This window comes from Carassius carassius, chromosome 16 (genome assembly GCF_963082965.1).
Source record: "Carassius carassius chromosome 16, fCarCar2.1, whole genome shotgun sequence".
NCBI lineage: Eukaryota > Metazoa > Chordata > Actinopteri > Cypriniformes > Cyprinidae > Carassius > Carassius carassius.
The window spans coordinates 26,543,068-26,563,493 of NC_081770.1; the positions used below are offsets into that span (position 1 = coordinate 26,543,068).

A 20,426-nucleotide genomic window follows, 5' to 3' on the forward strand; every position below is an offset into this window, starting at 1 on the left:
AGTTAAACTCTATTTCAAATAAATGCTGTTATTTACTTTTTTTATTTATCAGAAAGTGTTTCCACAAAAACAGCTGCTAAAAATTCAGCTTTGCCATAACAGACATAAATGAGATCTTAAAATAGAAAATGCATATTTTAAACTGTAAAAATATTTCATAATTTTACTGTATTTTTGGTCAAATAAATACAGCCATGGTGAGAAGAGACTTTCACAAGCATAAAAATAAACTCACCATTGTTTGAAAAAACTGATATTTCACTATTTCTAGATTATGGATTATTAAAATTCACGGTTGTCAATACATAGTGAAAATTAAGTAAATATTGATTAAAAATTCATACATTTTAATATTTTGTTCCATTTGTAATCGCATCTATCTTCCACCCACCTTAGTGTTTGATCACTAATTATTAAAAAAAAGTCTAGTCCTGTGAATTTCAGGAAATGCCCCAGTCACATTTCACTCCTAAAGCTAAATAATAATATATAAAAATAGCATTTTGCGATTTGCAATATTTATAAAGAACATCCTCCCACATCAGTGACAGTAAATCAGTGATGACAATAACTTTTTATTATTTATTCATCAACCAATTTAAACAAAGAGCAAGTAGGTCAGGGGTACACTCCACATCCACCAGTCTACTGAAATATAAAAATAAATGTTCTGTGAAATGATCCCAGCTGCTGTGCGTTACTCAGGTTTGTCCTTTCGTCAGTGACCGTCAGAAATGACATCTTTGAGAAGTCAAAGAGGAAATAAAGGAAAAAAAGAACAGTATACAAAAGCAGACCAGCGGGAGAAAGAGCTCTGAACTTGCACTTATAAAGCTATGTACACAGATCTGCAAAATCTCTACAAACACTGCTGACTGGAGAACAGGAGCGGCAGTGAACTCAGGAATACAAACATGGAATGACTTAAGTGTGGCACTTATTAGCTTATACAAGTCACATCAGAAGGATCAGGGATTACGTCTCCTTCAGATTGAAAGTGCCTGGCCCTGCGGTCCGATTGTTTTCTGACAGGAGGAATGGTTTTAGTACTTAAACCTTCATGACAAATACAAGCAACTTAAAGCAATACAAAGCTCCGGTGAGCGTCCCGACTGGAGCAGCTGCCACAGAAATGGTTGGGACTCCTGAACTCAGTAGCTCGAGAGTTTGAGACGCCCTCCGTCTCCTTCACTGATGAACCTCTTGCGGCCCCTGACCAAAAGAAAACAAACACTAGTACAATCATTTGGGTACAAGATAGGGCTGCCCTCGACTAGTCGTTCCTTTGAAGCATTGGTCGACTAATCGCATGTTTATTTATAAATCATTATAATGAGCCTTTAATCGCATACATAGCCTAATAAAGCGCTCAAGGACACGCAGAAAGCTTGCCACAGCACATCGGCAGGAGTAATGATTATATATGTGAAAAAACAGTAAGGAGGCTGCATTAACATTTGAATAATTTGATAAACTAGTGCTTCCTTTGTTTTCAGCTTCAGAGTTTAACTCGGTGACTCCGACTCATCTCCGCAGTCGTGATGCGCCTGTATACACGTTTCATAAGGATTACATAATCTGAGAATGTGCTTTTCATTTGAAAGTAGACATTTCACTCTCTATAGACATATTTTTAAAGTCTGTGAGGTAAAGACATACATGGAGTTTGGAGCTCAAGTTCACGGAGACCACAGAAAGTGCATCCTGTTTGCTTGCTTTATTTTACAAAAGCACGTTTTGTTGTTAATGTTATTGAGTATTTTAAGAGCAAGTGAGCAGACCGGAGCCTCCACCTGTCCTGCACACACACTTGAACAGCGCACATTTCTCCTGGTTAACATTAGATTGAGCGGTCATGTAATGTTGCTTATACTTCTATATTTCAGATAAGCCATATGTGAGGTTGATGAATGTTAGGCGAGTATTCAGATGTCCTGCATTACCAAAGACCAGCCCGTAACGATCTGTCTGTCACAAACTTCACCTGTGGATATATATATTTTATTTATTTATTTATTTGTTTTTCTATGACTAAGTGACAAAGTTTTGTTCGACCAAGCCTCTTTTAGTCGACTATTAGGAGGCAGCCCTAGTACATATCAATATTATCACAATCACACACACATCATCATCATAACAATAACACCACATTTTGTATAATAATATCATGTAATAATAAATATCAAATGTTTATACATTACAACCATTCATAATAAATGACAAAAGAAAAATAATTTAACTTACTGTGCAACATGACATTTTTATAGCCATTTTCTATATCTGTATTATAATATTTATAAAGAACAAATGATACTAATAAATAGCTATGAAAAGTAGTGTACATGTTACTACTGTCGATAATATGAAAACAATAAAAACAATTAGTGTATTTGGGTACATGACAAAAATTATTTTGCTAAAAATAATATACAAATATTTTTGATTATTTATTTGTATTAATATTATAGTTGTGTAATAAATGTTTAAATACTAGTACTTTTCATATTAAATATGCCATATAACAACGAGGCTATTTGGGTAATGACAAATCAAATAATTTTGATGTAATGTGTCACTTATTACTATTATTATTATAGTTGTATATAATAATAATTTGTTTATATTTGACTGTTCATAATAAATGAGACAAAAACAGTTTGTTTATTTTGGTAATGACAATTTCTTATTTTATTTTATACTTGTTATTATTATTATAGTATTTAATAAGAAATTACTACTATTCATAATAAATATGACAATAAAAATAATTAGTAAGTTAATTTGACTACATGACAAATACTTTTGTATAAAATATTTATTATATAACATTACTACATTGATATATTTGTACATATTTTTTTAACGAACAACAATAATAATAATAATAAACATTAATATTTATAAAAGACAAGAGTGAAAACTTTATTCAGTTACATAAATTATTTTGAGGCAGTAATAACAATGCATGTAATTTTATACCTTACTACTTTCCCTAAATATATATTTCTATATAATAATTATAATACAACCCGAATTCCGGAAAAGTTGGGACGTTTTTTAAATTTTAATAAAATGAAAACTAAAGGAATTTCAAATCACATGAGCCAATATTTTATTCACAATAGAACATAGATAACGTAGCAAATGTTTAAACTGAGAAAGTTTACAATTTTATGCACAAAATGAGCTCATTTCAATTTTGATTTCTGCTACAGGTCTCAAAATAGTTGGGACGGGGCATGTTTACCATGATGTAGCATCTCCTTTTCTTTTCAAAACAGTTTGAAGACGTCTGGGCATTGAGGCTATGAGTTGCTGGAGTTTTGCTGTTGGAATTTGGTCCCATTCTTGCCTTATATAGATTTCCAGCTGCTGAAGAGTTCGTGGTCGTCTTTGACGTATTTTTCGTTTAATGATGCGCCAAATGTTCTCTGATCTGGACTGCAGGCAGGCCAGGTTAGCACCCGGACTCTTCTACGACGAAGCCATGCTGTTGTTATAGCTGCAGTATGTGGTTTTGCATTGTCCTGCTGAAATAAACAAGGCCTTCCCTGAAATAGACGTTGTTTGGAGGGAAGCATATGTTGCTCTAAAACCTTTATATACCTTTCAGCATTCACAGAGCCTTCCAAAACATGCAAGCTGCCCATACCGTATGCACTTATGCACCCCCATACCATCAGAGATGCTGGCTTTTGAACTGAACGCTGATAACATGCTGGAAGGTCTCCCTCCTCTTTAGCCCGGAGGACACGGCGTCCGTGATTTCCAACAAGAATGTCAAATTTGGACTCGTCTGACCATAAAACACTATTCCACTTTGAAATAGTCCATTTTAAATGAGCCTTGGCCCACAGGACACGACGGCGCTTCTGGACCATGTTCACATATGGCTTCCTTTTTGCATGATAGAGCTTTAGTTGGCATCTGCTGATGGCACGGCGGATTGTGTTTACCGACAGTGGTTTCTGAAAGTATTCCTGGGCCCATTTAGTAATGTCATTGACACAATCATGCCGATGAGTGATGCAGTGTCGTCTGAGAGCCCGAAGACCACGGGCATCCAATAAAGGTCTCCGGCCTTGTCCCTTACGCACAGAGATTTCTCCAGTTTCTCTGAATCTTTTGATGATGTTATGCACTGTAGATGATGAGATTTGCAAAGCCTTTGCAATTTGACGTTGAGGAACATTGTTTTTAAAGTTTTCCACAATTTTTTACGCAGACTTTCACAGATTGGAGAGCCTCTGCCCATCTTTACTTCTGAGAGACTCTGCTTCTCTAAGACAAAGCTTTTATAGCTAATCATGTTACAGACCTGATATCAATTAACTTAATTAATCACTAGATGTTCTCCCAGCTGAATCTTTTCAAAACTGCTTGCTTTTTTAGCCATTTGTTGCCCCCGTGCCAACTTTTTTGAGACCTGTAGCAGGCATTACATTTTAAATGAGCTAATTAAGTGGATAAAAGTGTAAAATTTCTCAGTTTAAACATTTGCTATGTTATCTATGTTCTATTGTGAATAAAATATTGGCTCATGTGATTTGAAATTCCTTTAGTTTTCATTTTATTAAAATTTAAAAAACGTCCCAACTTTTCCGGAATTCGGGTTGTAAGTGTAAATATTATTTTAGTAATTTGAAAATAGAGTTAAAACAAGAAACCAACACGCCCCACTCACCGACAAGGACAGAGGTCTCTGAGTTTTTTATCGATGACCCCGGCGTTAAAGCTCTGCTCCACGAACTGCTCCAGGAGCGAATACGCACACGGCACGTCAATACTGAGATCTGCCATGTCCACATACACCCTCTCAAAGCCCTGCAAGAGGACAGTATTCACTTTAGATGTGCTTCCACAGCTGCAGTGATCCACACTGACCAGCAGGTGGCGTCATACCCGTCTCAGCTGGTCCACAGTGATGATCGTGGAGGCGCAGAGAGACTTCAGCAGCTGCAGGATCATCTGAAGCGTCCTGTCGCCTTTAGACTCCAGAACCATGATAACTGCCTGAAAATGTTGAAGAGAGCAAACAGTTAACAATCAGGCACAAACTTTCCTCTAAAATCCCCGTTTTGCTGCTGTTATTACCTCATAAACGAACTCATGGTGGAAGTGTGGGACTTCCAGTTCTCTCAAGCAGCGCTCGGCTTCCACCGTGTCTCCTGACAACAGGAACTCCTTCAGCAGCAGGTTCACCTGCAACAACAGCCATTACGCAATCTGCAGTTAGAGGCTGAATGCATGTGCTGTAAAATCTTCCAGCTCGTGGACAAAGGATGTTATGTGAGGTCGTAGGCGGTGAATGGGCGTGTCCTTGCCTCTTTGATGAGTTGATTGACAGGTCTCTGGCCGCCGCCCGAGCCCCAGAGGCTGTCGATGCGCAGACCGGTCCATCGGCTCATCCTCAGCAGCACAGCGGCGCGATCCAGAGCCGCTCTGATCAAACCACACAAACCCACGTCAAACACGCCGCCAAAACACAGAACCAGACCCACTGAGAGGAAAACACTCAGTACCTGGCGTATTCACAATCTACTCGTCCTTTGTAGCCATCTATGAAGCTCTTTGGGAGGATGCTGTCTGTGACGGCTCGAGCGATGAACTGACCGAGCATCTGGAAGACAAAAGGGAGACATTTCCAGCTAAAGATCACTCTTTCTGAGAGCTTTCAGCTTAAACATTGCCACAGAAACCTACCGTGTTCACAGGAGGAAAAATAAACAAAAAAATACTTCGAAACAGACCTATGATTTTTCCTATGAGGCTCTTGAAAACACTGAGAAATATTAAAGATATAAAATATTTATATTAAATTGCAATATTAAATATTGTATTTATAATATTAAAATATTTACAAACGCTTGATTAACTTTAATCTTGGTCAATTATATATATATATATATATATATATATATAATTATATTTATATATTATTATCTTTTTAAGTCATATCTTATAATATACACTTAATTTCTTCTTAAGTTATATTTCTTCTAAAATAAAGATTTAAAAAATTTATATGAATACTTCCATTTTCTAACTGCACTGTCATTTAATGAAAAGATTAAAGACACTTCCTCTATCTCAAATATTAAAATAGTATTTACAAAGAATTGGCATATTTCTCGGTGTTAAACCAGGTCGACTTTCTGATCTTATCGTCATAAATATAATCAAAATATATATAATATTGGAGAACTTAAGTATAATAATTTAAATATATAGTAATTTATTTTAATTCTAAAATTATAAATATGAACATACTAAATTTAGTATACTTCATAATTATTAAAGATATTTAAAATTGGAAAATTAAGGAAAATATTATATTAAAAACACTTGGAAATATAACAATTATTTTTACAATTTAATATTAAATTATAATTTCATTAGTTTTTCCCCACAAGGTCCAAAAAAGGAACTGAAATCATTAAAAGTAAAATATCTCAAACTCAAACTAAATCTTTCAAATCTAAATAAAAAGGTATTTTTTCCAGTTAATGTTCACTCATTCCAAGAGCTTTCCATATTTCTCGTTTACGCACAGAAACACTTCATGTGATACAAAAAAGGAACTGAATCACTTAACCGCAGAATTTCACTTGAAAAGTGTTTTTTTTAAAAAGCCCCATAAGTTCCCTATCATGAGCTTTTTTTAATGCCACTGGATGTGTGTGTCGTACTGTGAACAGTGCAGTCGTGTGCGCAGCTGGAGGAAACAGTCAGGTAATGCAGTAACACATATCAGCTCACACTCATGCAGTCGGGGGGCAACATTTGTTCACGTGCTGTTTTGGCACATCTAGGCTTTGTATTAAGCCTGTATTGATTTTTAAGGGCAGGAAAGGGCTGTGTTTGCCAAATCCTGCTGCTGGAGCGACACTGGCTCTGGTGTTTGTACAGCAGACTGTGTGTTTGAGGCCCAGCGCTGAGCCAGCATTCTGCACACACAGAAAGCCAAAGGAAACAGCTGAAAGTCTCTTCTGCACCACTAGACGCGCCCCGACCACACAGCTTTCATTGTCAACCGCAGCTTACCAAACACGCTTTTAGCAAAGAAAACATGCAGCTTCAAACTGTGCAAAAGTTAAACCTGCACCTCAACTACAGCGGCTCATGATTAAATATCATACAAACAATTTTGAATAATCCATATTAAACTTCATTCATATTGCTAAAAAAAAAAAAAAATATATATATATTATATATATATATATATATATATATATTATAAATGAGATGTTTATAGGTTATATTAATATAATATAATATAATTTGAATATGCCTCTGTTCAACCTGGTCCACTTTCTGATCATACGGTCATAAAGATGTTAAAACCATATACAATATTTCAGGTATTGTAGTTAATGGACTGGTAGTGTGTATGTGTAGCTGTAGCAGGTCACCTGTGGAGCCCCAGGTGTGTCCAGCACCAGGTCGGGCAGCTCTTTCAGCAGTTTGTGGAAGGAGGCCTCCACGTCGCCCGCTGTGAGCACACACCCGCAGAGCTCGCCCAGCAGTCGTGACGTCAGCTCCCTGTGGCTGGCTTTGGCCTCCAGCGCTAGCGATATGGCTAGCATGGGCACGTCGCCACGCATGCTGCCCAGGTTCAGCTCAGCAAGCAACTCCTGAAGGAACAGAGCCAGATGTTCTGATCATGCAGCGTTCCTCGGGACTACACGGCACTGATTAGATATGAGGAAAGGGCAAAAGCCGTCTCATTCAACAACACAGTAATAAATCTCACCGCCACTTCATTAGCATCTCCGTGCTCAAAGTACTCTTGAACGATAGGAGTGACCGTCTTCTCAAACGTCTCGTCGTCCAGAGGGAGGACGAGCGTCTCATATACGCAGTTCTCCTGGAGAAACACAAAGTTTGAAGGATTGTCTGCCAGTTTCATGGTTAAAGTGGACACGCAGATTTGGAGAAATGTAGCATTACATCACTTGCTCATCAATGGATGCTCAGCAGTGAATGGGTGCCGTCAGAATGAGAGTTCAAACAGCAGATAAAAACATCTCAATAATCCTCAAGTAATCCACACCACTCCAGTCCAGCAATAAAAATCTTGTGAAGCGAAAAGCTTTGTAATTTGTAAGAAACAAAGCAATAATTATGACATTACCTTAAAAAAAAAAAAAAACATTGCTTCCATCTAAGTCCTCTATACATAATACTGTTTTCTCCAATGAAAAAGTTTTCTCGACTGAATCTGGAGTGAAATCTGCACGGATCAAGAACCGTTTACAAGCAAAAACAGTTTAAAACATCTCTTAACAAATATGTGGGTGGATTTTAATGTGAAAGGACAACAGGGGATCTGAACTTTCTCCACTGGAAGAAGCATTAATATGGATAACGGACCCATATTTTGGCCAGAAGCAACTATTTAAATTTACTTTAAAACTATTTAAACCCATTCACTGCAGAGTATCCATTGATGAGCAAATGATGTAATGCTACACTTCTCCACATCTGTTCTGATGAAGAAACAAACTCCTCTCATCTTGCATGGTCTGAAAGTGAATACATTTTCTGAAAATATTAATTTTAGGATGAACTATTCCTTTTAAAAAAAAAAAAAACCTAAGCAAGCATCCTTTGTAGCTCTTACCTGCTCCGCATCGTAATTGGGGTCTTTAACGTCAACTTCATCTTCACCATAAACCTCCCCAGGTGATCCCCATACACCTTTACCCCCTGCCCCACCTATGGATACAAAACACATACATAGCTTTTACAAAACACGACTGGTCTCTGCTCATCCTGAACCACAAAGCCTCCAAAGACGATTGTCAATATGCTGTTATCCACTTTTTTAGGCCTCAGTGGATGAAGTGGAGTATTCAACCTTACACATGGCACTTCTAAACCGACAGCATTTTACTGCAACGTCTGCATCTTAAGGCTTCTGGCCAAAAAAAGCTAACAGGAACTCTAGCCCTGCCCTTCAGGCTGACTAAACCAGCAATTACATAACACACACACACAGGGCCCAATATGCCATCGCTGAGGGAATTGAAAACAGAAGTGTGCCATGAAGTCATCTTGTGGGTTATGGGGGAGGTGAAAAGGTCACAACTAAAACACTTCAAATCTCATCTAGATGATTAAACAATCACCATTAGACACAAAGAGAGTAGAGTTAAAATGTTTTTTTTGAAAGCTTAATCAGCATACATATAGTGTACGTGACACAGATCGCATGTAGGCCATTTCTGCAAGCCAAGACTTTTCCAAATCAATTCAGGTCTGTTGCACTCAGGGGTAATGAACCCTCAACAACGGACCAACACTGGGCGAAACAACAACTGAATGAATAGGAGCGCCCATCTGTTATGAGCGTGTGTGTGAATGTGGGTGGAGTTTGGTTACTGAAGTGCGTCAGTCCACTTGTGTGAAGAATCGCTCGGATGTTTGTCAACCATGTAATTGACTCAAATGAAACCACAGATGCTGGAACAGAACCAAGCCAACACTTCATATGTGCTCTGAGCTCATATAAACGAATCCCACATTTACAGGACTTTCAGAATTCCAGGACTCCAAATTCAAATTTATTGATATTTACGTGCATTCCAAGTTCAACGGAGTCAAAATATCCAAATGCCAAACCGAAAATATCAGACTAAAGGGGCTGTTCATGCCAACAGCCGTAAACTTAATGATAACTATAAAGTTTTAATAATCATTCTAAATCTATCTACAAGAGTAAATAACTCCAAACCACAACAAAACGATAATGATACCGGGGAACAATATAGTTGTAATGATATTCAGATTTTCTTTTTCAAGCTAATGAATGATTAAAAAGACTTGCAACCAAATATAATCCTTATAATAAACAGAACGGTATCGTCCGTTGGTGTGGACCGTAATATAGTTATGGTTACAGTTGACATTCTATAGGGAACATGAACTATCACGAAAGCAATCGAGTGAAAAGAACACAATGCTGCAGACCACAGGTCGCCATTATCGCTGTTTTCCATGTTCATGGAGTAAATATTGTGCTTTTTAAAAATGATTGGTAGCCAGTGTTTTGTATGCCAATGTTTGGCCAATCAGCATGCATTAGCGTCACTGGTAATTCCTATAGAACTTTTTTAGTCCCCGAGTTCTTAGAACTAAAACCATTTCTAGTTCCTGTGGTGCGAACCAGCCAAAAAGCGGGATCTTCCACCAGTAGGAGTTCTAGGAACTATGAAAAGGTTTCTCCGGCGTGAAAGCCCCTTTAGTTCTAGGTTAAGGAATCAAACAGCACTGATACCTTTCTTGGGCAGGCCTCGTCCCTTGCCCATCCTCGACCTCCGGTTTAGCAGTTTGCCCTTAGGGCTGGTGGGTGGCACCACAGAGCGGACCACATCACCGTTATCGCTCAGCGAGTCGCCCCGGCCCGAGTCCTTGGAGGAGTTCTTCCTCAGACGTCTCTTCACCTTGGCCTTGAGTCTTGCCTCGTGGATGGTGCTGGTGGGGGCCGATATCCAGTTTCCGTTAATCTCGTTATTAACGTTTCCAGTGAAGGTGTTGTCCTCGTCCCCGGAGGGGAAGGAATCGCTGAGATCTCCAGCTTCTGTGGATGACGAGAGTGTTTGGAACCATTTACATGCGAATACGCAATCAAACTTGTAGTTTGAGACTACATATGCACTAAAAAAAACAGCATTAGCACTGGGGCAAAAGTTTTGGCACCTCTTTTTTTTTTTTCCTTCCCAATGTTGAGAGTTAATAACAAGTGATAGTCTTGAACTTGCAAATTCTGCAAGACTTTTCATATCGTATACCATATATGAGGGCTAACAGTACTGAAACACTGACCTAAAAACATTTACTGTGATATAGATAAGAGCACTAAATATCGCGATAAAAATAAACTTGAACTTACCAACAGGGTTTGCATTCAGCCATGCCTCACAGTCAGTTGCCATAGTTAGGAAATGAAGTTTTACAGCGTATGAAATGTGCCTTCGCACCTAGGATGCAGAAATATTAACGTTAATATGTCTTTGCGAAGAAAAAAATGATTGAATTAATGAGAACAAGCAGCTGCTCCAAACAGCAGCGTCCATTTGGCTTCAACACAAGCCTGATACAATGAATGAATCGCATTACCATACAGATAGAAGACCTGCAGTCTGCAAATTAAAGTGTTTTGGCTAATTAAAACTCATTTTTTTAATGTTAATTGCTATTAATATTTAATATTTGATGTGGAGCACGCATTCAATGTATGGCGTTATTTGCACTCGCAAGTGCACAAGCGCAACATAAACATAAACAAAGCCTCGCGACTAGCAACGAACAAACGCAGTTTTCGTCCTTATTTGACACGGCGTCTAAAATAAACCCTCCTGAAGTCTTAAATATCGCAAAATAAGTTGCTTTAAAACAACGACCAGTCGATGAAGAATCCATCCAACTAACCTGCTTTATTCTCGCTGTCCAAGTTCGAGCGGACTCTCCGTTAATGTTGATTTTGTGTTCTCTGCCCAGCAACTCGATAGCGTAATGCTGTCCTGCAAGCTCTCTGATTGGTTAGAATAATAGAGGCGGACGACAAAGTGACCAATGAAAATTGAGTTCAGATGAAGCCTCTTTTTCTCGTATTTTCTACGAGGTCTTCGGTAAAGATCGTGACTTTCCGCCGCTCCGAGATAGACGCTAGAACAAAAGTGAAGTCATTTAGTGGTGGAGATTATGATTCTTTCAAGAGATTCGTTCATTTTCAGTTCGTTCACCAAAATGATTCGTTCAGAATCGTTCACTGATTCGTTCAGTGATCATTTCTTCGTATTACACAAAATATGCCAGCAGGTGGCAAAAAAAGAGTGTATTATGTGTTATGTCTTTAGTCAACGAACCTATTCACTTCACTTGTTACAAAAACTGATCAGTAACAATGCTAATTCTTGATATCAACAATTACATTTCCACTAGTAACAATGTTAATTCTTGATATCAGGAATTATATTTCAACTAGTAACAATGTTAATTCTTGATATCAATTATTTTTAACCTGGGAATGCCAATAGGCAAGCCAAATTAACTTTTATTCATTCGCAGGATATGTATTCTTGATATCAACAATTAAATTTTCACTAGTCAAAATGTTCATTCTTGATATCAACAATTCAATTTCCACTAGTAACAATGTTAATTCTTGATATCAGGAATCTGATTTCCACTAGTAACAATTGCTATTTTTGATATCAACAATTCAATTTCCACTAGTAACAATGTTAATTCTTGATATCAATAATTCAATTTCTACTAGTAACAATGTTAATTCTTGATATCAGGAATTAGATTTCTACTAGTAACAATTGCTGTTTTTGATATCAACAATTCAATTTCCACTAGTAACAATGTTAATTCTTGATATCAGGAATTGTATTTTCACTAGTTAAATGTCACCATAGGCTTCCATTCAAATTTAACTGTTGATATCAAGAATTACTTTCTTACTAGTTGAAATTCCGATTTCACATATCAGAAATACAATTCTTACTAGTAAAGACCTTTATTTTTGATATCAGTAATCACACGGTTACTATGGTTTTAACATTTAAAACCTTTTTTTGACCATCCAAAAATATAATTTCGGATAGTCACAATTGTAATTCCAGATATCTATATTGCAATTATGACTCGTCATAATTGCAATTAAGATATCTACAATGTGATTTTGACTAGTCATAATACACATTCCAGATATCTACAATGCTATTACGACTAGTCATAACCTTCCATTGAAAAATATTTTCAGATATCTTCAATTGAATTTTGACTAGTCGTAATTCCAATTCAAGATATCTTTAAATATGATTTGCCTAGTCAAAATTCTAATTAGAGATATCTCAAATTACAATATGACTAGTGATCATTCAATTAGAGATATCTTCAATTGAGTTTTGACTAGTCGTAATTCCAATTCAAGATATCTTTAAATATGATTTGCCTAGTCAAAATAAAATTTAAGATATCTTTAATTCCAAATTTGTAGATATCTGCAATTCATTTATGTATGGCAAGCCGTTTTAACATTTAAAACCTTTTTTTGACTATCCAAAAATATAATTTCGGATAGTCACAATTGTAATTCCAGATATCTATATTGCAATTATGACTCGTCGTAATTGGAATTAAGATATCTACAATGTGATTATGACTAGTCATAATATGCATTGAAGATATCTACAATGTAATTTTGACTAGTCATAATACACATTCCAGATATCTACAATGCTATTACGACTAGTCATAACCTTCCATTGACTTCCATTGAAAAATATTTTCAGATATCTTCAATTGAGTTTCGACTAGTCGTAATTCCAATTCAAGATAACTTTAAATATGATGTGCCTAGTCAAAATTCTAATTAGAGATATCTCAAATTGCAATTTGACTAGTGAAAATTCAATTAGAGATATCTTCAATTGAGTTTTGACTAGTCGTAATTCCAATTCAAGATATCTTTAAATATGATTTGCCTAGTCAAAATACAATTTAAGATATCTTTAATTCAAAATTTTTAAAGATATCCAAAATACATTTGTAGATATCTGCAATTCATTTATGACTAGTCAAATTACAGTTGCAGATATCTTTAATTGGAATTTTGACTAGGCAAATCATATTTAAAGATATCTTGAATTGGAATTATGACTAGTCAAAACTCATTTAAAGATATCTGCAATTTAATTATGGATATCCCAATCCGATTTGTGACTAGGAGGAACTAGATTTAGAGATATCTGCATTTAGCTTTGTTACTAGGCGTAATTGCAATGTAGATATCTGGAATTAACAATTTGACTAGTAAAAATACGTTTATAGATATCTACAATGTGCATGCAAATACACCTTTGCTGAGCCCAACCTTAAACATTTTATTTAACCAATCCTAGCTTGGAAACTGTTTTCATCTGCAATTTTGCTAAGAGTTGTATAATAAAAGTCCTGCGTCTTTGGCTGATTTTAAACTGTTTTATACAGAAGTAATTCAAAAGTATGGAAATAAAAATGTAGCTGGAGCATGTGTAAAAGTGGTAGGCTATAGAGAGAGGACTTAAATAGGCTTTTGTCCTGTTTTATATCGTAATGTTGAGATGTGTGTGCTGTGGATTACATTTTGTTAGCCTTTAAGGCCAATTTATACTTCTGCGTCGAGGGTACGCCGTAGTGTACGTCGTAGGCTACGCACGTAGGTGACGCCGTCGTGAGCATTTATACTTCTGCGTTATGTCTGCGTTGCTCTGCAGTTGCACCGCCGAAACGCTAGTTGGCGGGGGCGGGTTTTAATGTTCCACTGTGTTTAGCGTTGGAGGAAATCTCTCTCCACGAATTCGCTGCCATCTGGCAGTCTTTGTATTCTGCAGAAGACGAGTCATACAGATGGCTGTATTTCCGCACTTCTTCAACTAATCGCTCGGTCACTTGGTCCATTTCCATTTTCTTCACTGAACTTTCACCTGAACTTCTGAATTTAAAAATGGCGGGCGGTGCAGAAGAACACGCCGGAAATGCGTAGCCGGAAATGCGATGCTACCAAGCCGACCAATCACAGATCTTGCGGGCCGCGTCGCCGCGACGCGTAGTTACATTTTTGAGGAGGTGCGCGTCAGGGTACGGCGAAGGGTACGACGTATGGTACACGTCAATGCGTATGCTACGCCGTACCTTCTACGCACACCCGACACAGAAGTATAAATTGGCCTTTATTTACAAATGAACAAGCATAAGCCTCATGTCAGCCGTTGCAACATTTGATATAATGTTAAAAGAATCAGTATCTATTTACACTAAGTGCAAGCCCAATTTGTTGTCAGAAACTACTTACACTGTCGTCCACCAACATATGATATCAGTTAAGACTGATAAACGATGTTGGATTAAGGCCACCAGTAGTGGTGTAGTGGTTAAAAGCAGTGCTCGTTGGTACAGTAGACCCGTGTTCGTGTCCATTTTTGGCCAATCATTTTTCTACTTCTTCAAAATCTCATATCGTATTTGAAAGTCATTTATTTTCAATAAAAATTAAGGAAATAATTAAAAAGTTGAAAATAAATATTGGTTAGGGTATGTGTAGGGAGGGCTTTTTTTGTCCCAGTAAGGTGGCATCCATTAAAAATGTTTAGCTAATTAAAATGATCATTTACACTCACTACGCTATTATTGCGTACTGTTTTATAATGTACTACAATACTGAGATGCAGATAATTGCCACTATTTGAAATAAGTAGTGTTGCGGCAATCCGCCCGTTGCCACGCCTCTTGTTACACGGAAATGAACGGCAGGTGAAGTTTGTTTCAATCAGCGTGACGTGCACCTTGGGTTTGAAATGGTGCTCGCGCTGCTCTTTTCATTGTGTACACTGTGAGCAGCGTGGACGCAGTGGGAACGTTGGGTCAAAGATTTGATTTTAAACTGCACGGGATCGTTTGATTCTGAAGAGACTGCCGGTAAATCTAAATGTTTACATTTGCGTGTGGTGGCTTTGTGTGGATGTGCATGTTATGGACTTAGGTATTTATTATTGTTATTTTGGTATCTGTGATTAGGTTAGTGTTTGAATTGTTGAGCCCAAATGCCTAGCGGTGAACAGTTATTTTAAAGTATATTGTCAGGAAATTATTCACATGTTCAATTTGCTAAAATTAATGGTCTGTCTGAAATTCACTGTCTAGAAATGTGTAATCAATTCACTTGTTGGAATATTTATTATGGTAAAAATGGTTAAATTCCCTTCTAATGAAATGCAAATCCAGTGATTAAAAGCTAATTTTTAAAAACGTATTTGCTATGGTGTAGAATAGTATTAGTAAAAAGAAATAGTGTTATGCTAACGCTTACAGAATTAAAACGGTGTTATTAATGTATGATGTGAAATTGTGGTGGTTTAACTCATGTACATTGCTGTAAATATTTACACTGCTTTGTGTGTGGTTTTAAAGGTTTTTCACCTGCTGGAACATACAATAAATTGAGAAAAGGCAACTTAAGTCTCATTCTTGAGTGGAACCCAGTGTTCAATTCAGAAGTAAAGAACCCTTGTCAAGTGGGGGACCCGTGCAGCTTGCAAACACTTGACAGTGAAAGACCGCGCTCCAGGCCCCAACGCAACGCTCCAGGCCCCAAACGCAACGCTCCTGGCCCCAAACGCAACGCTCCAGGGATCATGGCGGAATCAAGGTCTCTGCAGCAATTGAAGACAGAGAGAACGACTGCTAAAAGACTCTTTTCTCGGCTGGCTAACTCAATTGTCAGATCATGTAAGAGTATGTCTGCGGAAGAACTCAGGGAGGCTCTGAGTAAGTTTACATTAGAGTCAGAAAAAGTAATTGAAGTAAACGAAGAATTGGAAGCTGCTTACATTGAGGAGTGGGATGGAGAGGAAGAATCCACTGTAGCAGAGGAGCAAAAGGCAGACATCAGGAAGACAACACAAGAGTGTTAACAGAAGCTGGATGAGGTGGAGAGTATTCTACACAAGGCCCTTTGGGAAAGGTTTGGCAACCCACAACTTTCTCTGGCGTTAGAAGTGGCAGAAGAGGAATGTAAGCACCTTTCATCTGTCCAGCCTGATGTAAAGCTAGACGTGTACGACTTTATGCTTGGACACCTGGAAGGACAAGTTAAAGCTGCGAAGGAAGCTAGCTGCCAGTGGAGCCGGTGGGCCCCTCCCGAGGAGCAGAAGGATCTTTGGTGTCGGATGAGGGAGCTTGAGATCAGCGTGTCTAGATTGATCTCGGGGAAGGCTGCCCTAATGCAGGCAAAGATTGAACAACAGGGGCAACCTGATACAACCCACTGTCCCCAAGTGGCTAGCATCAAATTGAGACCGACGGCACTTCCAAAATTTGATGGAAACAAGCGCAATTTCCACCGCTGGAGAAAGGATTGGGAGGCGCTCCAGAGGCAAGGAGAGCCTACTGGTTCCAAGGAAGTCAGGAAGTTTCAGCTACTAGATAGTCTTGAGGAGAAAGTGGCAGTGGATCTTCGCCTCTCAAACTATGGGACAGCAGAGGACATTTTTCAGGTTCTAGAGAACCGCTTCGGGAATAAAACAAGAATAGCTCTGGAGATCATTGAGGAGTTGCAAATGTCACTTCCGGTAAAGAGCCACCAGCCCAGAAAGATCGTGAATCTAATACAGATGGTCGAGAAGGCTTTACACGACTTGAGCGAGCTGGGAGAAACGGGTGCTCTAAAAAATCCCCTTGTCACAAAGTCGCTGGAGAGTAAGCTGCCAGAAGTCTTGAAAAAGGAGTGGCTGGTTTATGCAGCAGAGAAAAAGGATGAGGCTGGATCTAAAGATCGGTTCGACAAGCTCCTCATATTTTTGAGAAGCCAGGAGGAGATTTATGAGCAACTGGATCAATTAAGGGATGATGAGCCCAACAGGAGAGAGCTAAAGATCCCACCAAAACATGCCCGGACGAAGGCCACCAAGTCCATGGGTCCCCAAATTGGCTGCATTGTCTGTGGAGAGAGCGGCCATAGGAGGAAGTTGTACTACTGCAAGAAGTTTAAAGCTTTGAACCTTGCAGAAAGGAAAGCTGCAGTGAGTAGGATTGGGGCCTGTGGAAGATGTCTTGAGGTCCACACTGATATGGAGGAGTGTAAGACCACTTTCCTGTGCAGGAGTGAGGGCTGTAAAGACAAGCAAAGTCCAGGTCATCACTACTGTCTGTGCCCCAGGTCTGGAAATAAGGGCCCATCCCAGAGGAGGCCAAAGTCCAGTCCAGAAGGAGCAGGAAGCAGAAAGGGTACCGATGCCCAAGACGATTTTCTGACTAAGCTGTCCCCAGAGTTGGCCCAACAATGCAGAGATGCCTTCTGCAATTCAGTATCAAGGACACTCAACTCGGCAAAAACCGAGTGTGGCTTGTTGGCAGAGAATGGTCTTCAAGAGTTCCCGGTTATAATGATGATCCTTGAGGTCACTGCGAATGCAGGGCAGAAGATCGGGACCTTGATAGATCTGGCATCGGACACTAATTACATCACTCATGATGCTGCGGATGAGTTAAACCTGAGGAGTGAGGACGTGACGTTGATTGTTCATGGAGTTGGAGGGATGCAAATCACGGTAAAAACTAAGAGATACCTCCTAAAGATCCGAGTCAAAACCCCAAAAGGCACCTTAAGATCCCATCAACTTGTGTGCTATGGGCTTGATAGTATTGCGGAGGTTCATCGTCACGTGTCATCTAAAAAGCTGCAGAAGTTTTTTCCTGACGTCCACCTCCAAGAGTTGGTAAGACCCTCACAAATCAAGCTCCTCATTAGTCACAAGGAAGGCCAACTTGTACCTCAGAAAATGCGCTCCGTTGGGGACCTTGTCTTGTGGGATGGTCCTCTGGGCAAGACGGTGGCAGGTTCGCACCCAGACCTTCTAGAAAAATTTATTGTCACAGCCCATGCATCAAGAACGCATTTTGCACGCTCCATGCGAGCGGCAGCAGCAAGTTATAAAGAGCTCACCGGCAAAACCCGAGCTTCTATGCCCCAAGCCTCCCGGGCTTCCGCATCAGCTGTCTGTCGGGACTTCCTGGAATGGTGGAGGTGGGATAGCATTGGCGCCGCTTGTGAGCCTCGGTGTGGTGGCTGCCGTTGTGGGAAGTGTCAGCCTGGGGGAAAGGAGATGACTTTATCAGAGGAGCGGGAACTGGAGCAGGTGAAGAGTGGGTTGACTTATGTAGCTGGAGACCATCACTGTGAAGGGCCTCACTGGCATGCTAAGTACCCTTGGACAGAGGATCCAGTCTCTTTACCAAACAACAGGAGGGCTGTTGAGGTGACGTTTCTAAGGACTGAGAGACAATTAGCCAAAGAACCAGATTGGAAGGGGGCGTATGGAGCACAAATCCATGAGATGGTTCAAAGGAAAGCTGCAATTAAGCTGTCAAGAAAGGTATTGGAGAGCTGGACCGGACCAGTGTGGTATATCAGCCACTTGATCGCGCCAAACCCCCACTCTGTCACTACTCCAGTCCGCCTTGTGTGGAACAGTAGCCAAAAGTTCAGGGGCCAGAGTTTAAATGACCTCCTCATTAAGGGTCCAGATGTCCTCAACAACATCCGGGCGGTCCTCCTGCACTTCAGAGAAGGTGTTTTTGCTGCGCTCGGTGACATCAAAAAGATGTATAATTCAGTCTGGCTTGAAGACCGGGAGGTGCATCTCCATCGTTTTCTTTGGAGAGACTTTGATGATGAGGACATTGATGAATATGCGATCACAAGAGTTAATATTGGTGATAAGCCAGCTGGTTGCATCGCTCAGGTTGCTATGCGAGAGACCGCATATCTGCGTAAGTTCAGCCACCTCAAGGAAGAGTGTAGAATATTAGAAGAAGACATATATGTGGATGATGTTCTCACCTCCCATAATGATCAGGGCCAACTTAAGCAAATGACGTCCAACATTGAGCAAATCCTTGAGGCCGGCGGGTTTCAAATGAAGCCTTGGGTCTATTCTGGCCAAAGTGGGAGGAGAGAACCCAAAGGCCAAGAAAAAGAAGGGCCCATGACAATGATCCTCCCAAATCAACTTACTGAGGAAGATAATAAAGCACTTGGCCTTGGCTATACCCCTGAGGATGACAAGCTCCACTTAATGGTGGCTGTAAATTTTTCTAAGAAGAAGAAGAAGATGAGGCTGGGCAAAGATCTGCCGAAAGAGGAAGTGAGAGGGCAGGTACCCTACCCGCTAACCCGTAGAGAGCTATTAAGTCAAGTCTCTGGGTTATACGATCCCCTAGGTCTCGTGACTCCTGTAAAGCAGAGGGGGGCCATTCTTGTGAGGAGGGCTTTTCAGGAAGCGAGAGTAAAGTACAGTCCAACTGAAAATACCTGGGACACAGCTTTGTCTGAAGGACTTCGGCAAGATGCTATCTGCCTTTTGGAAGATTATGCTGAGCTGAGCCAGTTAAGGTTTACCAGGCCCCTGACTCCTCCTGTCCCAAGTGCTGAACCGTGTGGTGTCACGTTCTCTGATGGCAGTGAGCACTCTTATGGAGCTGTGTTATACCTGCGTTGGTGTAGCAGACAAGACGTCATTATACGGCTAGTTGAATCCAAGGCCAAGCTGACACCATTGGATCAGAAGGGAGATGCAGTTAAAGCAGAGATCTGTGGGGCTGTCTTTGCAGCCCGGCTGAAAAAGTATTTCCAGAGGCACAGTCGGATCCATGTGGAGAGGTGGTATCATCTGGTCGACAGCCAAACGGTCCTGGGGGCGGTCCAACGAGAGAGTTATGGTTATCAGACGTTTTTGCCAATAGAATTGGTGAGATTCAAGGAAGCACAAATTTCCAGGACTGGTGGTGGATCCCTGGGCCACTTAATACAGCAGACATCATCTCAAGAGGGGCTGCTCCTAAAGATTTGGATGAAGGCTCTGAGTGGCAGATGG

At 39.7% G+C, this 20,426-nt stretch overlaps 1 protein-coding gene across 1 annotated transcript; it reads right to left on the bottom strand.

The window, feature by feature from the left end:
* Positions 1 to 562: 562 nt before the first annotated feature.
* pdcd4b (programmed cell death 4b) lies at positions 563 to 11,564 on the bottom strand. Its single transcript, XM_059569741.1, has 12 exons — positions 11,434 to 11,564; positions 10,895 to 10,982; positions 10,280 to 10,582; positions 8,624 to 8,718; positions 7,754 to 7,867; positions 7,413 to 7,634; positions 5,523 to 5,620; positions 5,325 to 5,442; positions 5,095 to 5,202; positions 4,903 to 5,013; positions 4,685 to 4,824; positions 563 to 1,212 (listed from the first exon to the last, which is right to left on the bottom strand). The coding sequence occupies exons 2-12, from the start codon at positions 10,935 to 10,937 to the stop codon at positions 1,152 to 1,154; spliced, it is 1,413 nt and encodes a 470-aa protein (XP_059425724.1). The 5' UTR covers positions 10,938 to 10,982; positions 11,434 to 11,564; the 3' UTR covers positions 563 to 1,151.
* Between the last annotated feature and the right edge of the window lie 8,862 nt (positions 11,565 to 20,426).